The sequence below is a fragment of the Taurulus bubalis genome (genome assembly GCF_910589615.1).
Source record: "Taurulus bubalis genome assembly, chromosome: 4".
NCBI lineage: Eukaryota > Metazoa > Chordata > Actinopteri > Perciformes > Cottidae > Taurulus > Taurulus bubalis.
This window is the reverse complement of record NC_136592.1, coordinates 17531357-17552917: the sequence shown is the minus strand read 5'-3', so window position 1 is coordinate 17552917 and position 21561 is coordinate 17531357. Positions and strand designations below refer to the sequence as shown.

Genomic DNA, 21561 nt, shown 5'->3' with positions numbered 1-21561 from the left:
GAATCAATTACTACTGTAATTTAAGCACCACTGACGGTCTCAAGAACCAACTGGTTCTTCTGAGTGCCCTTCAGACACAACTGCTGGTAATTGCAGGCAGAGACGAAAGTGTTGTTCAGGTCGTTAGTTATACAAGGTAGTTGTGTGGTTGTTTAAATGCTCAGTTTTAAATAAGATGGTAGAATGTGAGTCAATTATTTTTTTTATTTGCTTCTGACTTCAAACTGTTAGCTCTGGGTTAGATTAGCTGGTGTTTGGTGTACGCTGCACACAGATTATGTATGCCTTATAAATGTTATCTTTGTCTATGTCAGGTTATTGTGCATGTTTTGTTTATGTGCTTGTGTGTCTGTCTAGGTTCCAGACTGAGGTCAACTATGACACACTGGAAATCAGGGATGGCCCCTCAGCCTCTTCTCCCCTCGTCGGTGAATATCACGGCACCCAAGCACCTCATTTCCTGATTTCCACATCCAACGTCCTGTTCCTGTTGTTCACGACAGACAACAGCCGCTCTGCAGCAGGCTTCAGCATCAGATATGAAAGTAAGGCTGATTGACTGACTGATAGAAATGTTTGGTAGACTAATTACTTCCAGGTACTCATAGGCAGCAGCAATGTTTTGTTTAAACCAGCTTTAAAAGGTGTAATTACCCACACAAACATTCACCCTGTTGACTTGTGGTATTTTTGCTTGTGTGATGTGATTTCTAGGTGTGAAAATGGAGTTGGACTCTTGTCTTGATCCTGGTATCCCCGTCAATGGTCGTCGCCATGGCAGCAGCTTTTTTATTGGCTCCCGTGTCTCATTCACATGTGATCTAGGATACTCACTGAGTGATCAGGAGCCAATTGTTTGCGAGCATAATCATCAGTGGAGTCACGCTCTTCCCAGTTGTGATGGTGAGAATCTTTCTTTTTTCATTTTTAGCCCTGAAGACTAATAGTGACCGGAAACCTTTTGTATCCTTTCCTAAAAATAATGTAATGCAAGAATTATGTGATAATGCAAGGAACGCAGTCACTTGATGGAACATGTGTGTTCCAGCACTGAACAATACGATACAAAATGGTGGTACTATGACTCCAGTAATTTAGGTATTTTCTTCAGATCATCATCCCTCCATTATCTATATTGTAGCTGCTTATCCATGCAGAGTCACATGGTGGAGGCTCTGCTAGCTGATACTGAGTCACGTCTTCAGCATCCAACGGAAATTATTTAAAGTAAATTGGCTTCTGACAGCTGAGTTGCTGATGGTGCTTAAGATATTACAATGCCAGATTGCTGTCACCTTGGACTCTGAGTTACCTGTGACACTGATCCCAAAGAGGCAGATGCAATTAGAAGTTAGTCCATGTGGTACTCAGGTAGGCTTACATTTGGCAATAAGCAAGCACACTTGCTGTTTGAGGGTTTTATAGTCCTCTTCATTCTTCCACTAACTGGTTTAGGATGGCCCTGAACACGACGGTCCCCTCTTCATGGACATAAAAACAGAAGTGGAGTAGGTAGAGCGAAGCGGTTTAACAGTTGAGCCGGAGTCAGAGGCTGTGAGGAGAGCAGAGGAAGGTGCAAGTGTTCCTATAAGTCACTTCTTTCCCAGTCTTCTGCTTTTTTCCATTTCATTAGGCGTAACTGGCAGCCATAGTGTTAATTGTACAATCTATCCCCACTCCAGAGAACACACAAACAAAATGGTCCAAGTTGTACATCCAGCCTCAGTGAAATTATGCGGGTCAACAAGCTCTACTGAAACAGATGCTCACTGACCATCGCAGGCCTTCTCATTCAGCATTTGCCCACAGCTCATGCTTTCATGGGAGATGAATACACAGCGGCTGATTCATTCTGCCGATTGAAAAGAATCCAATTTGAAAGCCAAAGTCAGGATGTCTCAACTTGGGAGTGAGTTCATACCGTGGCAATATATCTCACAGTCTCAGCCATATAACATAAGCAGTTTTAAATGGCCACAGTGACATTTTCATCCAAGCATGCCATCTCACCAGACAGCTGTTACATTACAGATTGGCACTTTTCTAAAACGGCGTGTAAGATTTGACTAGAATATAAATATCATAGTTTGCTTTCAGAGAAGATCACAGGACTAGAATGATGTGTCAAATGTGTTTTACCATGACAGCATTTTTGATTAATCAGATCATAATTGTCTTTACCCGTTTTGTTACTTTACTACCTATTGACAATTTCCCATGTTCAGTTGACCTGATTTGCTTTGTGCTTGGCCAGAGTGAACATACGCAAACATGGAGAAAACTTGCAAAGTCCACTGGATAGAACTTGGACATCAATTTAAAGGAGAAAGGAAGTCATCTTTAAAAACTCCCACAACAATACTCAAAGCAACTCATACACACACATGGACACATTAACGACAATAATCTTATTTACAGTACAGTCTCAGAGGCACAGTTAACATTTTAACAGGAAAAGACAGTTTCTTTCTACCATACTGACTGCATTACGCAGCCACCAAAATTCATTATTTTGACAATATTTTGTCTCAAAGAAAAACAAGATGACATGTAGTCCTCCCGCAGGCATGCAGAGATCGTTCCCTTTCAGTAATGCAACAGTGTCTGTTGGACCCAAACCACTCGTCTTATTCCTGCAGGTCAGCTAAATCGCCAAACAGATAATACAGAACATTGGCTGCTCTTTTATGTGTCCGGGAGAATATTGAAGGGGCGCAATGATATTTTAAAGCTTGCAGTTGGTGCCAGGACAACAACTTGTTAGAAGTGATCAAAGTCACAGTATCCCTTTTAGTAAAAAATGCCTTTGCATCTTTTAAGAGGGCGATAATTAAAGCTAGAGAAAAACACGGAGGCAAGAAAGAGGAAGGAGTGTGCCGCGGAAGTAGTACTATATAATATTTTTCTGTATTTACCTCTATCCTGTCTGAAAAACAAGCAAATATCTTTCTGCATCTGCTTTTCTGCCACCATTTAGTATATTGCTTCTGCTCTTAAAATTGAAAGCCAGCCGCACTTTGATTTGATTTTCCTCTCAAATCTTTGTTCGAGTCATGAATAGTCTTTCTTTCTTTCTGTCTTTGTCTTTTCACACACACACACACACACACACACACACACACACACACACACACACACACACACACACACACACACACACACACACACACACACACACATTCTGACTCTATGTTCTCACACACAGATCATTGGCATACTCTGATGTGTGCACTCTCACAGGCAATAGATACAGCATGCGCACAAAGAGGCGCACACGTGCCTCCCTTAACGAGGGTCATTTAGTCAGACAGTGTCCTAGTTTGAGCTGAATCCTGATGGGAGGGAGAAGAAACTGGTTATCGCAACACACACAATACTGCTAGTCAGATAAAGAGTGAAAGAGCAGCTCTCATCACAGCTACTCAATTTAAGGTCTGCTGAAATATGATATGATAGAGATGGAAGGGAAAGACAGATTGATAGACAGAGAGATAGGGCGGAGACACCGCAGTTCTCTTCAAACACACTGAAATAGCTGCAGTATGAAGAAATAAGAGACGCTTTAGTTTAACATCTGTAAAATATAAAAAGAGGATCGGTGGTTCGAGCCCCGGTTCCGCTAGTCCACGTCGATGTGTCCTTGAGCACACTTAACCCCGAATTGCTCCCCGTTGCTGTGTCTACTGTGTATAGAGCAAAAATGTAAGTCGCTTTGGATAAAAGCGTCAGCTAAATGAAGTGTAATGTAATTAAGCCCTCTTTGACTCTCCATTACGCTTCTATAGTATTTTCCATAGTGCTTTATCCCAAAGGAGTTTGTCCTGTCCATATCAGTGATCTGGCTCTGTGTGGAGGCTAGGTGTCTGTAACATACACAAATTCCACGTTATACAGCCTTGTTGCTGAAGCGTTGAACCCACCTTTCGGTTCCCCCTCAGGTAAACACTGTTAGCTCTGTCAGCATGTTTGCTGTAGTTTGCAGTGTTAGCACAGTGGCTGTGAGCCGCTGGCTCAGACCATGTTGAGAGTGGTTGAGAGGCAATCAAAAGGCTCCCAATCTCATATCTTGCTGGACCGCAACCTTATTGTGTTGGTTTACTCTCACTGCTGTAATGGCATTTCCATAGCAGGCAGCTGTTTTCAGTTTAAAAAAAAACATAAAACCTACTGTACACCATTTGCTTAGCATCAAATGTCAGACACAGTTAGTGACTAGCTGGTGAACATAATGGTGCAGTTAGAATGAATATTGGACTCGCAGTTGCCAGGTCAATAATGATAATAATAATAATATTTAAGTTTCTCCTTCTCCTTCCTTCGTTTTTCACCCTTCTCTATCTGTCACTTTTTCTCTATAGCCCTTTGCGGGGGTTATATCTATGGTAAAACTGGAATGATTCTGTCTCCTGGTTTTCCTGACTTTTACCCCAATTCTCTTAACTGCACCTGGACTATAGAGGTGTCTCATGGCAAAGGTAAGAACATACACGTCATAATGGAAACATCTATTAATTTGCTTTGGATAGATAGATATTTTACTTCAAATGTTAATACATTTGCATATTTAGGAGATTGGTTTGCATTTACACTCAATGTGTTGCCGGATATGTGTTTCTGGTTTGGTCTCCGTGTTCATCTGCTGCCATTTAGGTTGCTGTGACTAACTGTGTATCTGTCCATCCATTCATGCAACCATCTGTCCATTCATCCATTCGTCCATTCATCCATGGATTTCTAGGAGTCCATCTGGTTTTCCACACTTTCCATCTGGAGGAGAACCATGACTACCTTTCCATCACTGAGGACAGCAACTTCCAAATTCCAGTTGCTCGACTCACTGGCTCAGTGCTGCCCCCTAGTGTCAAAGCGGGGCTCTTTGGAAACTTCAGCGCCCAGCTACGTTTCATATCCGATTTTTCCATGAGTTATGAAGGATTTAATGTAACTTTTTCTGGTAAGAAACCATTTTTTGTTAACATAGATGCAGCAGACAGAAAATCAACCTTAAATATGTCTTACTGTTTACAGAATAGATTGAAGCCCCTTTTAGCCAGACATCTAGACTGACAGACTGACCTGATATCATTAACAACAGAAACGATTGTCTTATTAAGTTTACTGTGATGGAAATATGGCACACTATTCATTGCTTAATAAGGCAGAACAGTAACTACATGAATGCTGAGGTTGACAACACAAAGTTCTTTGCCAAACTGTAACAGATACATAATATGTTAAACCTAATTGTATGCATTTTTAGGCTGTTTACTGTTCCAATCATTGTCCCAGAGCTGTGCTGTGCTAAGCTGTGATGGGAAATTACCCAATGGTATTTTACGGTTGGTCAGAACCACGTTCTTTTTTTTACCCCACTGCCACAAGGGGCAACGACGAGCCCATAACAATATGACTTCTTAGCTACCACGCGATCAACTTGGTCTCAGGTCTCACACCACAATTTTCTACTTATTACCTTGTATTTCTTAGTCTAGGCTTACTTAACAATATTAACACAGTTTCTGTTGGTTTTGTGCCTCTTTTGTAATGACTCAACAATATTATTAATGTCTCCTGGATGTATAGAATATGACTTGGAGCCATGTGAGGATCCCGGCGTACCGGCGTACAGCAGGAGGACGGGCTTTAGATTTCGAGTTGGCGACTCGTTGGACTTCTCTTGTTTCACTGGCTACCGACTTGAAGGGGAGAGCAAGATAACTTGTCTGGGAGGAGGTAGACGAGTGTGGAGCAACATACTACCCAGATGTATAGGTAAGACAAACCCACTAACGTGTGTCTCAGGGAAAAATCATTGGCACTGCATTAAAAACATTCAGGCTATAGTTGCAGACATGTAGGTGTCCAGATTGTGGGCATCTCACTGTATGTTAATGGACCTTTCCTTATACAACATTGTTTTATTTATATATATACAGGTAGTGGTGTTGGAACTAGCCTTTCAAAAGTGTTTCTGCTTTCAATGTATATAGCTTTGGAGGAGTTTTCATCTGTGAAAATATCTGTCTGCCTGTCAAATGAACTTTTTCACCATAGGAATACACCTAAAGTATCAGCATTTTCTTGGTTGTAATTCACCAGTATTTTATTGCTGACTGGTTGACAGTTGGCTTTATTTGCCAGGATTTGGCTGTTAGCAGGTTGTAATTTGCTGGTATTTGATGAGTATCAGTGTTTTCTTGCTGCTGGTAATTTGCTGCTGGTAATTTATGAGAGTCTGATGGTTGGCTGCTGGATATTTTCAAGTCCCAAAAAAGACCAGACTGAAAATACTATAATAGCAGCTGGCAACATTCACTTGGTTTATCTCTCCCTCTCTTTATTTCCAAATGTCCCTTCTTTAGCACTCTGCCTCTCTGTCTAACAGCTTCTCCTTGTCTCCCTCTGTATTTAGACAGTACTTGGGTAGATAATTAGAGTATTAGCTGCTATATGAAGAGTATTAATACTGTGTCTTTTGTCACTCCCCTTTTTCCTTTTTTAATTTTACTGTGCATGTTTTCAAAAGGCCCATGTCTGTTTTGGTTCATAAGCCATCTACTCTTATTTTCCACCTCTTCCAGCTGTCTCGTTCTCCCCCTTTCAATACCCTGGCTGTTCTCACTCACTCTCTCAAAAGTGCTGTCCTCACTTTAAAAATAGTTTCTGAAGAATTGCTGGTAGCATTCTTGAATATGTGCTTCATATCTCATATCCTAATCTGCTTCTAAAACTGCGGCAAATCTTTCCATATTTGTTTTAACTTGTTCAGATTTGATAAACATTGTATCTTTTTTCCCCCTTAGTTTCGCATTATTCCACACCGGTTTCTCTCTTGTCTAACTCATTACTTCCAAGTAGTGGTGGTCGTCCTCATTTACATATGACAAAACTCTATTTGCACAGTGTACCACTTATTTGAATTCCTAAACTTTGATAGAAACTGCGCATGCTAGATAATTCTGTATTATTTTTATGAAACACGTTTTCTTGTTGGATTGCAAACTTATCCAGCCCTGCTTTTATTTAAATAGTTTAATTTTGCCCTCTTTTTAATCTTTTGCAGTTAATGTTTAATTGATTTGCATTTGGGTTTTGCTGTTCCTCATCCTTGTCTTAATTGTCTTATGGCCTATGTTATACTGTATGAGTTATTGTCATCATCATCGTTATTGTTATCATGCATAAGGTTTGTGGTTATTCTGTATCTGCACTTTTCTCAAATCTCTCTCTTTCATGTGATATTGTGAGTCTTCTCCTCTGTTTTTTTTGTTCAATAAGACAACCCAGATATTCTGACTGCTCAAAAATAATTAGGTAGAAATGCTATGATCTTGATCCACACTGTCCCTGCCCCCTTTACTCTCTTGTTGTAGCGGAGTGTGGAGCTTCCTCACTAGGACCAGAAGGTGTTCTGCTCTCTCCTAACTTCCCCTCCAACTATGATAACAACCACGAGTGTATCTACCGCATCACCACCGAAAAGGGCAAAGGAATTAGGCTGAAAGCTGAGAGATTCTCATTGCTAGACGGAGACTATCTCAAGGTATACACACACACACACACACACACACACACACACACACACACACACGCACGCAAATAGGAAAAAGCTTTTCCCAATCAGTTGGTAAAAACAATTAATAATTTACAGACAGTACAGCTATAGAGACACATGCAACGCATACACAAGATTACAGTTATAATCAAAAGCTGTCTATATGCAAAGCACATATAGTATATGCTTAAACAGATAATTGTGTGTTTGGTTTATTACCAAATGTGCTGAAAAGAAAACAATAATTGAGTTGTGGATGCTGGCATGATCATGAACACAGTAGCATGATGTGCTGTTATTAATATTACCATGTACAACACATTTCCATCAGTGCTTCAAGTAGTGGATTACATGTGTGCAACCGTCTTTCTGTTTTTACAATGAAGTAATTCTCCATCTTGGCTTCAAATGACAGTGTACCGAAGTCTTTAAATAAAAATGAATAGGAAGAAATTAGGGGAGTCAAGTAAAAGCAGGTAGAGTTTATCTCTACATTTGAGGACTAGCCCACATTGCGATTTGCTATTTTTGAAGCTGGTATAAATATATGGCAATATTTGAGATGTTTTATTTAAATGTTTGGGATTACTTTATTGAGAGATATTTAAGATATTTTAAAGTACAGATACATTATAGCCAGCAAATAGCTTGTTACTTTCATGTTCAATGCCACATACCTCTCTGGTGACATGATTCAGATATTATTCAACAATATAACAAGAAATATCCTTCCTATAATCAAGAGGTTGAGCAACCTGCATGATGTCAGAACAATTTGAATACATATTTCAGGGAGGTATCCATGCTTTGATTGCTCCCTCTTCTGTATTTGACACAAAATAACTCCCTTGAATAAGATTGTTTCATCTTTACATTGTAGGTACATTTTTTTGTTGCATTGCAGATCCTAAACTCTCTCAATGCAATCCTCTCAGACATCCCTTGTACAAGCTTTTGTTCCAGTCAAGCACACCTGGTACAATTAAGATATCAGTGAATGTGTAACCTATAATTACATACAGTATGAGGTGCTCAGGAAAATGGCTTGAGTCAAAACTTAAACGACAGTAGGAGGTTTGAGTTCTTGGTTTCGCCAGTGTGTGGCTAAATTGTATTAGAAAGGTGTGCCCTAGCAGTTTGATGTGTTTAACATTGTTGTAGAGAAGCCGTAACATCCCTGCAGGGGTTTATTACCCATGTTCTCTATTAGTGCTGATGGTGCTCCTGCTGCAGTGGCCATCTACAGCTGAATGGATACTTGGGAAACAGAGGCACAAAGGGATCCATTCAGCCTCTGTTAACCCGCTAACAAACCCACTACAGTGTATTGTTGTTGTATTTAAAGGTTAACCTTAGTTTTTATACACTTTATACACGTATTGAGTGTGATACAGTTTGTGGGAAGACTAAGTAAATAAAATAGCTATCAAATAGACATGTATTTATTTCATTATTATTTTATTTGCACACACATATGACTTTATATAATCAAGAAAATGTAAAAAAAAAGTTATATGAAAGGTCAAGAAACCACAGACTTATACAGCAGACCTCCTCTCAACAAAAGTAGAAAAAAACAATAACAACAAAGGGAAAAAGAAACCAAGCTTACATGATTTAGACAAATACATTAAGACATAAATGAAAACAAAAAGCACATAAATAAGCAAAAAAACTAAACAATTAGTCAACAACAATCCAGCTGTTAAACAGCGCAGTAACAAAGTCCACGGCCCGCCACAGTTGATGGTAGAGAAAAAGACAAGAAGGTGTATTTATTTAAGAACACGCATGTCTTATGAATACTTATGTCATATACTGAAATCACTGTCACTTTCCTGAATAGTGGAACAAAACAGTGTTATTCACACATTGTGTAAAACTGCCTGAATGCCAGCTTGTGTTCCATGACTGAAGCAAAAAATTATTTGTATTTAGACATATGCCTCAACTATCAACCATATTTACTGAGCATGTAATGTCAGTTTTAATTGGTGTAATGTGTCGCACTTGAACACACTGGGGAGGTAAGCTTGCTACAAGTTTGATCTGCAATGTGTTCTTATGGTTTTCTTAGTCTACCGGAGTTGTCACTATAAGCTGTATATAGGGAATTCATTTGATGACCATACATGTACAGTAGACGTCATCGGATGTGCATACTTTTGTACGTTTTAAATACATTGCGAATTACAAATGTTCCCAAGGCCCATAATTCCTCATAAATCCTCTCTCGAGCCCATGTGCCCTCTTGAGTGTCGGTCAGGAGCAGCTCAGTGATCTGTTTTACAGCCCTGACGCTGTCCTACAGACATCGTTGAAAACCTTTTCAGCTCACAATGTCTCCTAGCGGTATTAGGCCTGAGGCCATGTTCAAGCCAGTATGTGGACAGAGTGTATTATCAGTGTAAGGCCTAGAGCATTGGCTGAGCCTGTCTGTGTGTAGATTGTATTGGCAGGGTTCTCCCTGACTTTCAGAGAGGTATAACAGCGTTGTAAAGGGGGGAATGTTCCCAGTGGGACAGATACAGTGTTAAAGACAAATCCTTCCTGTTAGCATTCCTGTAAAAACGCCTATCCAAAGCATACCTAAGTTTGGTGGTTGAGATGCGAAGAACATCACAGACATGGCTGTCGGTCATTTTGGTTCTCAATCGGCTTTTGTTCACAGTTAACAGAGAAAATGTTTGCTCACATGTGTATGTTGAGCCGAAAAGACTCATTCATTTGGCGTCGCATTAGAGGAAACTTGGCCTTTTCCAAGCCTTAGAAGTCAGGTATAGGGAGAGAAGCTGATGCTGATTCTTCAGAGAATCAGCACACTGCATCCCATCAGTTCTAATTGCAGACTCTCTTCCACGCGTTGACGTTACGTAGTTGTGTCTCAAAGAGACGGAGCTTCGCACAGAATGCTTTCATGTGTGCGTAAAGTTGTGGTACTACCTACTATTTGCCTTGCAGGCTCTTGTTCAGTGTGTTGAGGCATGAAGAAAAGCCTTCTGAGGTTTTCTTTACATTACTTTCCAACATGCTTTGCTTTACACTTCAGACCCCCTCCCACCTAATGAGTATGTCATTGTCTCTGTAATTCAACAAAGGGACACCAAGACTGCAGAGCAGAGCTCCTTTCAAAATATGATTGTGTTATTCACAAGCCATTTGACATCGTATTTACTGTAATAAATTGATTCCTTATGAGAAAATAACAGAAACAGAGGAATAGAATTCAGAGAATGATAAGAGATCACAAAAGTTAATGAGGATGCACTGGATGCTAACATAGCAATCAAAAAGTCATGGGAGGCCCCAAGACTGATTGCAAGAATGACACACAATGTTCAACATAGGGCACAGAACATTATTAGATAATTGGCTTCAGTTTGGCTTTAAATTACTGATAACAAATAACTGTTTTAATTAGATGATTAAGTACAGGCTTTTGTGTTGTGTAATGTTAGCATCCCAGCTAAATGAGGCTGCATGCATCGCTATTGACCTTTGCTCTGATACCAAAATATAGGGTTCAGTCTAAAATTAGTATTTTAAAAATGTGCAATTTGTAAATTATAGAAGTATAGAATAGAAGTATAGTGTATAATTTGCAGGAAGCATAGTGGAAACTAAATTGACCTGGAAGGAAAGCCCCAAAGTGCCACACAGGCTAGCATATAGCATGCCTGCAGCTGAACACAAACCATTTGTTTGACAGTTCCAGCAAGCTTTAGGCTAAAATATCCTGTAAAATATAAACCAGCTCATTACAGTTCATGTCGCTATAAGTATTGAAAGGGCTAGCCAAGCTCAAACCCCCTAAACATTTTCTCTAATACAGTGCTTGACCAAATTTACTCAGATGTATTCCAGCCCTGAAGAAAAAAGAGAGGGTGAGACAGAAACAAAGTAAGGGTGTGCAGGAATTGCACAATGAAAATAGAGCTGGTTGGCAAGAAAGGGAGAGAGGAAGACAGACAGCGAGAGGATGGGTGGCAGATGGTGACATGTTGATTTATGAGCTGCAGGGCTTTTCATTAACCATACTGAGTTGTACTGAAACGGAGAGAGGAGAGAAAGCAAGAGATACAAATAATGAGAGAGAGAGAGAGGGGGTATGGCAATATAAACAAGAAAGATGACATAACAGTAAAAAACAAAACACAAACATACATAACTAGCATCACAGGTTAAAAGCAGATTTAAACACATTTGTTTAAATGTGAGTGGGAGAGGAGACGGGCAGCTGAGTTCTGGATGTATTGTAGTTTGTTGATGATTTTGGTGGATGTGTCGTACAGGATGCTGTTGCAGTAATCCAACCGAGAGTTGATAAAGGCATGGATGAATGTTTCAGTGGCTAAAAAGGAGAGGGAGGGGCGTAAACTCACATGATCCTTTCCCATGTCTCTCTATCTTCGTCAGATGTATGAACATACTGTAGCTCCTACGTTGGTTTCACAAAGAGGTGTTTCTTTTGACTGGCAGTTGAGATACACTCGTTGAGATAGAACAGGACATACCCCCATTAGCCCTTTTTTCTTTGGCATTCCTGCCACCTACAGCCCTGTCACCACCAATCTGTGGAAGTGTCCCAGGCTGCCAAATATATGCATGGACGGTTCACATTTATATCTCAGCTGTGAGATCGCATTATGAGGCATCCTAATTATCCCTTCACACTGGAGTAAAAAATAAACTGCACTGCTTTATCTACTGCACCTCTACTGTGTCCACATTACAGCAGCATCCAGAGATGTTTGACCATGAGCAGAAAAAAGTGTCTCAGTATCACAGAAATTTTTCCAACCTCATTTGCTGTTAGCTCATTTGTGTTTCAAATAAATACAATACATCAGTTAACTGTGTATTGAGTCATGTTATGGAGAAAACACAAGTTTAGAGCATACTGTAGTGAGTACATATTTGTTAAGTGAAAGTTCTGCTGTAGTGATTTGTGCACATCAACCGTTCAATTGGACACTGTTACACTCTGCCCAACTTTCTTGTGTTGCCAAGTTGCAAAGATCTCTCTGCCAGCCATTATTGTACTCAGTATCCACTTGTCTCAAAGTGCTCATTTAAAATAAAAGACTTCCAGTTGTTGCGTCTGTTGTTTGTGCTTCGTCTGTGAGCGCACCGTTAAAGTTAAGGCCAGGAACCCGAAAGTGGACCCAAATGCAGCACACGGGACTCAAGGGTAAAGTTGGGAAAAAAATAGAAGGATTCATTTACACCAATCAAAAATAAAGATTACAGGGTAGGGTTGAATCCAGCGGAGGTGGATGCCGGGGTCTTCGAGACTTACGGGTCAAAAAAGGGCAGCCTGAATGCGTATCTACCACTATGGCGACGAACCGATCTTGCGATGACTGGCAGGAAGACCAGGGTTTATGTAGAGCAGTCTCCTGATTACTGATTGCTGCCAGCTGCTCCCGCAGCCACCGCCCAGGAGGAGGAGGAAGAGATGGCCATGCCTCCTTGCAGACAGACAGACAGACAGACAGGGTAGAAACACACAGGAGACAAGAGGACAGGGAAACAGAGGAAACATTGGGGAGCTGCTGGACTGGCTAGATGAAAACATGATAGTTACAGGTTGCAAACGACAATAAGAAAAATTGTTAGGTGACCAAAAAGAAACATTGAATCTAGTAAGAAGGCTACAATATTAACTTTCTCATATATTTCAAAATGTGTACAATGAAAAGAAGAACAAGCTTGTCAACAAGGGGATAGAAGCTAAAGTATTCAATATTATTGCAGTCCAATGATGTTCTCATGTTGTTGTACATCTAATCAATCTTGTCTTCACTTCCACTCGAAGCTATTTAATGCGACAGCATTTCAAACCAAGTCACACACACTCAAGGCATTGCTTTGCTGTTTTTACCTCAATGCTTTGTAAACAGCTGAGAACATGCATACTGGGAATTGTAACTTTTACTGATGATTTCCAATAAACCCATTGTATTACTCAATTATTTTCTCTGTTTAATTATATGCACTTTAGTAGCAAACAACATTAAAAGTAAGGTAGCCAATTTGTTCACCCACCATTAAAACCCCGAACCTTTAGTTGATTTTTTCTCAGAAATTGTTGCATGAAAATCTTGATGGTTTAAGATAAATATGAGGAATATGGAAGCCCCTGAACAACTAACTTCTGACCTCAGCAACTTTCATGTGATATTTTTGGCTCTATCTTTGTGGCGCTTCACAAGGTCCATGCTGATGCAAAACTAAGCAAAGTATCTATTTCCTGAGGCACAGTGAGGTGGTTGTTTTTTTGCCTTGCTAGTGTTGTTTGGCATTTGGATGACTCACTGTGTGTTGCAGAGGAGAGGCACAGGCAATACAGCAGTGCCCTGCAATGTTTGGTTTCAGGACTAACTATGTGTTGTGGTGTTCTTTTTTCCAGACCAGGTCAGCAATGCACTGTTCATCTTAGTTCTGTCACACTCTCATTAATTACATTGGTAGACCTGCACCCACATAAACCTCTACAAACACTTTTTATGCATGTTTTCATTCATTCATGTTTTGTGGTCCTGTGCTTCGATTGACAGGTGTATGATGGAGAAAACACTTCATCCCGTCTCCTTGGCAACTTTACACATGAGGGCATGATGGGTCCTGTCATCAACAGTACATCCAATCGCCTGTGGCTGGAGTTCAACAGCAATGCCTCTGGAACCAATCAGGGCTTTCGCCTCACATACACAAGTGAGTTTTTCAAGAAGGTTTAAAGTGGTAAACCTCAAGATTTCAAGCTACTTGATTTAGAATTTACATTTCAGTGAAATCAATTGAATTGTGCTTAGAGTTACATTTCTTTGTTGATGCATGTTTAGTAAAAAATGTTGTGTATACACAACGGAGAAAAGGGCTGTTCACATTTTGGGTCTGAAAATGCTTGGTAAACATCAGCTGTGCCACTGGGAAGGTTGGGCCCCGCAAAGCAACAAGCTCTGCGATGATGATGATGATGATGATGATGATGATGATGAAGTTGTTGTAATTTAGCAGTAAGCCTCACTGACTAAACTAAACAAAGTCAAAACAAAGATGAATTGATTTATATATATCCACTGATGAAGGCTGGTTATTCCTTGTCACATGACATATGGTGAGTGCTGCAGTGCTCCAAAGAGTTCAACCTTTTCTATCTCCCGGCAAAAATAGAGCTTGGGAGTTCCTGCTTTTGAGCGTGCCTTCTGTCCGTCTTCATTGACAACAATAGATATAAAACATAAAATATAAAAATTGCAATACTTTCATCAGTGGGCCATAGGGCTCAATCACCATTGTTTTACCTCTATCGGTAGTGACTTAACAGACATTTATTTAAACAAAAATCATTGAGATTACAACTTCAATTTAGTATCAACTAATTAGAAACTGCACAGCAATACATGTTTTCTATAACTAATGTTACAGCCATGGCAAGTGTGGCTAAAGAAAGAAAACAACCCTCTCTCTCTCTCTCTCTCTTTCTCTCTCTCTCTCTCTCTCTCTCTCTCTCTCTCACACACACACACGCACACACACATAGTTTTTACACAAACAGTAATTTCCTAAATTTTAAGTAGCTCATCATGAAGGTCCTTGTAAGGAGATGTTTTTAATTGAAAACTAGAGTGGTAGTGATTGTGTTAGATTGCACTCATGAATATATCCTCCATCTGTCCTATGCCTCAGTCAAGTGATTCTTAAGTGATACATACGAGAACAAAATAAGAGACATGTACTACAAAACTCTAGAGACTTGTCTTTCTCCGTCAGCAAATTACCAAGCTATTGATTTCACTTCTCACAGCTGAAAAAAGATCAACGATAAGTTTTCCAAGAAATTTCTCTTGAAGGTGGAGTCCAAAGTGCAACAGTAGTTTACCAAGCATACAGGAGAAAATAATTGAGTATATAAATGCTTGAAACACACATACATGCACCCTCTCTCTCTCTCTCCCTCCCTCTCTCTCTCTCTCTCACACACACACACACACGCATGCATTTTAATGGCTTTAAAGAGAGTCTGTTAAGATTGCAGGACCAGCTGCTGTGTAAGTCAAAGAGGCTATTAGAGGAGCATTTACCTGCAAGTCATTAAAAGGAGGGTAGAAAGTGACACATCTGGAGTGGAAGTGTGACTGGACGGACGGACAAGCGGATGAAGGGAGATGGTATATGGATACCATGGATGCTCTGTATGTCAGATAAACCATTAGACAGCCGTTAGTCTGTAAGTCATTGAACTGGAAAATGTGACACCTCCTGCAAAGTTCTGTTATAATGGATGAGCCGATGGATAGATAAGAGAGATTGATACAAGGTTTATACAGAAGAAAGGAGAAAGAAGCATGTAATCAAGAGACGCAGCAGATAGTTTCTTAAATAGGGTCAAGGACTCGAGTAAAACTGCCTCTATAATACACAGCTTTAGAGGCTATTTCACAAGAGTAATATAAGTTCAAACATCTGTTCAAGACATTAACAAGAAAGGGGGACGGTGATATGCAACTGTTTTACTGAAATGGATGCAGGGAGGGATAGAGAGTTGAAAAAAGTGTTGCTGGCTTAGTAACAGATCTATGTTATAACATGGTTGTTACAAGGAGTTGGGATTTTGTGTCTTGATTCTTCCCTTAAATAAATGATTAGATTTATTGTTTTTCACATGATTGCATCAATAATAATAATAATTGAAGCTGCTCGCAGCTGTGACTGGGCTCTTGCTTCCAGCACGTTGGGGTAAGCCGAAGGATAAGCCGAGAACGTTCGCCTGCCAGGCGGATGTTCGAGGCCGGGAGAGCCGGCGATCCTTCGGCTAAATATATATATATATATATATATATATATATATATATATATATATATATATATAAAATAATCACATCAGAGGAAATTTGGCCTTTTGGGCCTTTTCCAAGCTCCAGTAGAAGTTGGTAGGGAGGGAAACTGAAGCTGGTTCTTCAGAGATTCATCACTGCATCTCCATCAGTTCTAGTTCAGACTCTCTTCACTTCTTCTGCATCATCAGGAAGGGAGTCGAGAACAGCTTGAATTCTTTCTCAGTGGCAGAAAAGATCTTGGAAGCGCAGACTGAGTTCTGTCATTTGATGTGATGACAGACACATATTTCCTCTTTTTCACAGAAAGGTTGACCTCTGGAAAATGGGATATATGTATATATATTTTATACATGTAAATATGTGAATATATATATATATATATATATATATATATATATAAATATATATATATATATATATATATATATATATATATATATATATATATATATATATATATATATATATATATATATATATATAAAGGATACAAATATGTATTAAAAGTGATCAAAAGCTTGAGGTTTCATGGAACGGCGTAGAAGTGGTGTGACGACTATTTCATATGGTTCGTGATCATGCAGCACGCTGTTGTAACTCAACTGTACTTTCTCACAACTGTTCCAAAGTTAACATGCTTTATGAGAGTAATGGCTTGAAGACTTCTGCATGTCAATATTAACTCATAGTCAAAGCGCAACCTACTGGTAAACTATGGCAATTTTAACTAGAAATGAATGAAGAAAATGAATTTTGCCGACTTCCGGTACGGTTTAGAGCATGGTCCCAAGAGACTTATTTGTAAGTTGATATGTGGTATATACGCTGCCGAGCAAAAGACCTGGTCGCCCATGGTGCGGAGCTTGGTGTTGGGGACCCGGAGGAGCGAGCGGCCTATAGATCTGAAGGTGCGGGTGGAGGTTTGGGTGATGAGTTATTGTAGGTATGGAGGTGCATGTCCATTTATGCATGTATGGTTGAGTAGTAGGACTTTGTAGTCAATCCGAAATGAGACAGGGAGCCAGTGTAGTGAGTGTAGAATGGGTGTTATGTGGTCATATTTACGGACTCTCTTCAGTATCCTGGCAGCGCTATTTTGGATGTATTGAAGTTTTAGGATGTCCTTGCCAGTGATCCCAGTGAACAGTGAATTGCAGTAGTCCAGTCTTGAGGAGATAAAGGCATGGACAAGCTTCTCTCCATCTGAAAGGGTGGGAGAGTAGGGCGGAGTTTGGAGATGTTTTTGAGATGGTAAAAGGAGGTTTTTCACAAGTATTTGATATGACCAGTAAAGGTCAGGTGAGGGTCAACCCGAATTCCCAGATTAGTGACTGTGGATGAGAGGGGTAGGACCTGATGGTCAAAGGTGAGATGAGTTATGGAGGATGACTGAACCTGTTGTGGAGTGCCAACAAGGAGGGCTTCGGTTTTGCTGCTGTTTAGCTGGAGAAAGTTGTTGCTCATCCACGCCTTTATCTCCCCAAGACAGGCGGTGAGACATGAGATGTAGAGGAGACAGCACACTTGCAGATAAGGTGTTGGTGTCAGAGGGAAGCAGAGATGGAGAGATGGACATAATCGAATGTTGTTGACCTTTGATCTGAAAAAGTCAATGAAGCTGTTGCTTTGCTCCTCTGTAGCCTCAGTTGAAGAGGATGGTTGTGGCTTCAGGAGATGGTTTATGGTGGAAAAAAACTGTTTAGAGTTGCCAGGGTTTTTATTGATTAAGCTGGAATAGAACTGTGAGCATGCATCCTTAATAAGGGAGTTTTAGTAGGCCCTTTGATGCTCATGGGAGGCCAGTTTATGGACAGTGAGCCCAGAGTGTCTGCAGCGTCGTTCCAGGACACGCCCAGCTGTTTTTATTTTCCGCAGCTCATTTGTGAACCAGGGAGCGGAGCGTGAGAAATTGACCTCACATGACTTGACAGGGGCATGGAGATCAAAAAAACTGCTCAGGGATGTGTTATAGAGCTCCACTAATTCATCCATTGATGTAGAGGCTGGGCAGGTGATGAGCTGGAGATCCATGGTCAATGCTTTTCCAATTCCGGAAAGACATTAGGACCAATAGAGTTAGCATGAAAGTCAAGGCCATTGAGATCACCTTGTGGTCGGACACACCAAGATCAGAAACCTGTAGGTTACTGATGGAAGCAGAGTCAGTGATAACTAGGGTTGGGTACCGAGAACCGGTGCCAGTATGAAAAGCAACGCAGATTTCGGTGCTTCCCCCTGAGCCGATTTAAATACTTTTTTTTTAACCTACTCTGTAAAGTTGCACGGTAAATAGATACTAAAAAGGTAGCGCGGTACCCGCACGCTAAAAACGATTATTAAAATAGCGCGCATCAGAGCACACTCGCTGCTCCGCTCTCTGTCTGCCTTACCCCTGCATGCAGAGCGGGGCTGGAGGGGGCGGGGCTTCCAGCGCTCACACACACACAGGGCGCGCACACAGAGATCGCTGGAGACACGAGCACGAGCTTTTGAACGCCCGTCCTCGGCTTGATGGAACAAATCTCTCCAGTTGATATTAATGATGACGTGTAGTCCAGTAAAGCAGCAGTTTTAGGATCCAACAGTTTCTGAGTTCTGTTGCACACGGTCCCATCAGGCCACCTGATGCTTGTGTCTGTTCTTTTTTTAAATATATATTGTTTATAGTTTGAAGTTAAAAGGTTTGAAGCTGTAGTTTGAAGCGTGTTTTGTATGTACTTATTTATTTATATCTATAGTATACTTTAAACAGTTAATAATATTGTTATAAATAAAAAATATAAAATAATAATAATATAAAAAAGTATCGGTTCAGGCACCGTTTAGGCACCGGTATCGTTTTAAAAGTATCGGTTTAGCACCGGTATCGGGAAAAAAAAAAAACGATACCCATCCCTAGTGATAACCAGATCCAGAGTGTGCCCCTTGGTGTGAGTAGGAACCTCAACATGCTGCTGCAGGCCAAGACCTTCAAGCACACTGAGGAAATCTGCTGCAAACTGACAGGAGGGGTTGTCGACATGGATATTTAAATCATCAACAATTAGTTGACATAGTGCAGAGTGAGGTAAGGAGATCACTTATCTCAGATAGAAAAGATGGGTTTGGTTTTGGAGGACGGTATAAGAGAAGCACTGTCATGGAGTATGGAGATTTGCATTTGAAGGCAAGGCATTCCATAGAGGAAAGTTCAGGCATTGGCAGAGGAGACAGTTTTACTTCAGCCCGGTGCATGATGGCTAGTCCACCACCACGACCAGAGCTGCGGGCTTTCTCCATGTAGTTATAGCCAGGAGGACATGCTTCATTAAGCACGGAGTAGTCCCCTGGTTTATGCCAGGTTTTTTTTAGGCACATGAAGTCAAGCCCTTTGTCCAGAATATGGTCGTATATGAGGAGGGATTTATTAGTGAGGGATTGTGTGTTTAGCAGCTTCATGGTGGCAGGAGACAGAGCAGGGGGTGGAAGTCTCAGCAAGTTCCGTAATACACTGCGATCCACTCCGTGTTTCTAAACTTCACCTAATTTGTTTAGATTACATTAAAAAAGAGTTGAAGAGCGTGCCGGACAAACACTGTTATTATAGTCCACGCTACATTCAGTCTACAGTATGCAGTTGCAGTGTGGTTTTCTAAATGGTACAATCTACTGTATAGATGTGATTACATCATGTTTTCATTGAGTTGCATGTATTGTGTGGATTTCTATACAATAAACAGAGCCACACATGTTAAAAGAAACCGTTAATGATAATGATCGATTCACTGTCCATTGTCTATTACATAGCAACTCTGACGTTTCTGATCTAAGAAGTCAATACAGGGATGACTTAATTGAAAAAGAAATATGTTGACATTGCTGTGTCTTTGTTTATCCATCTGTCTTTGAGGCGAGAAACTTTTCTCTTTGTTATCTTCAAAACACAGCGTGCTCGTTCAAGTGTACAGTATATATGTGTTTCTGTGGGATGTGAAATTATCATTTGATGTTTTCATATAGAAACCAACTTTTCAGTCCAGGAATATAATCGCTGTTACTGCTCACTACACATGATTATATCTTTCAGAGAGGCAAGAAGCCCACGCAGGTTTTAAAATATCATAGAAACAAGCATATGTGTCAGTTGAAATGTCCTGTAGCTTTCACTGCAGCTGTCACTGTTAGTGCTGAAACACGATGTGATTGCAGAAATGTTGAAATGTGTACAGGAAGTAGTGAGATTCAAGAGAGGAATAGTATAACCTTATGTCCTATTGTCCAAAACTGCTGTGAATCACCCTGTTCATTTATGCAATGTTTTCTTACTGCATGGACAGAAAGACCTAATCTGTATGCGTGTGCATACCTGTGTGTGTGTTTCTATGTGTGTCTCTCTTTAGGTTTTGACCTGGTACGCTGTGAGGAACCAGGAGTCCCTAGTTACGGCTATAAGATCCAAGATGACGGCCATTATGCCAACACCTTTGTCCTGTACTCCTGCAACCCTGGATACAGTCTCTATGGCACCAGTACCTTGACCTGTCTTAGCGGGGACAGACGTGTCTGGGACAAACCTCTTCCTTCCTGTATTGGTTAGTATGACAACACGTGTAGGTTGTACGTGCATCAATGATTCAGAACTATGATATCTGAATTCTTAACCTTCAATTCAATAAGAAATTTAGCATGGATAAAAGCAGCAGTCGAAGCTACTCATATCTGTTTCTAAGCTCCAGCAAGAGCTTGATGATTTAAAGAGAGACTGAGTGAATAAGTAATTGAGTCAATACAGATGAATACTTTGAAAAGAGGTCATGGGGACTGAGTCAACGCGCTGTGGGACATATGTGTTAGTGCCGCTGAAGCACCTCTGTGAGTAAAAGAAAGCTCCTGTTGATCCATCAACCTGTGCACACAAAGCCTTCTGAGCATGGACAGCAGGATGTCACGACATGATATTTTAGTGCACCAGGCTGTTGTGCTTTTCAAGAAATAGGGGAAGACAGTCTGAATTGAACTGGGATAAATGTAAGCCAGACTACTTTCTTGTACCCTGAAGGTGTGCACAGAAGTATATACCACGGATTATAACACCAAAATGTTGTGATTCAGCTTATTTATAATATGAATGTCAAGCAAACACAATAAAACAGTGACATAAAAACAATTGTTAGGTTATATCAA

General features: G+C 40.4%; 1 protein-coding gene across 1 annotated transcript in view; it reads left to right on the top strand.

Moving 5' to 3' along the window:
* Positions 1–21561, top strand: part of LOC306735565 (CUB and sushi domain-containing protein 1-like) — a gene marked incomplete at both ends in the record, with an annotated part of 394295 nt that overhangs the window by 275558 nt on the left and 97176 nt on the right. Inside the window, 8 exons of the mRNA XM_079217050.1 lie at positions 358–545; positions 715–903; positions 4359–4475; positions 4739–4954; positions 5584–5772; positions 7374–7543; positions 14116–14272; positions 20778–20969. Of these exons, the coding sequence (XP_079073176.1) occupies positions 358–545; positions 715–903; positions 4359–4475; positions 4739–4954; positions 5584–5772; positions 7374–7543; positions 14116–14272; positions 20778–20969 (1418 nt within the window). The remainder of the gene's footprint in view (positions 1–357; positions 546–714; positions 904–4358; positions 4476–4738; positions 4955–5583; positions 5773–7373; positions 7544–14115; positions 14273–20777; positions 20970–21561) is intronic.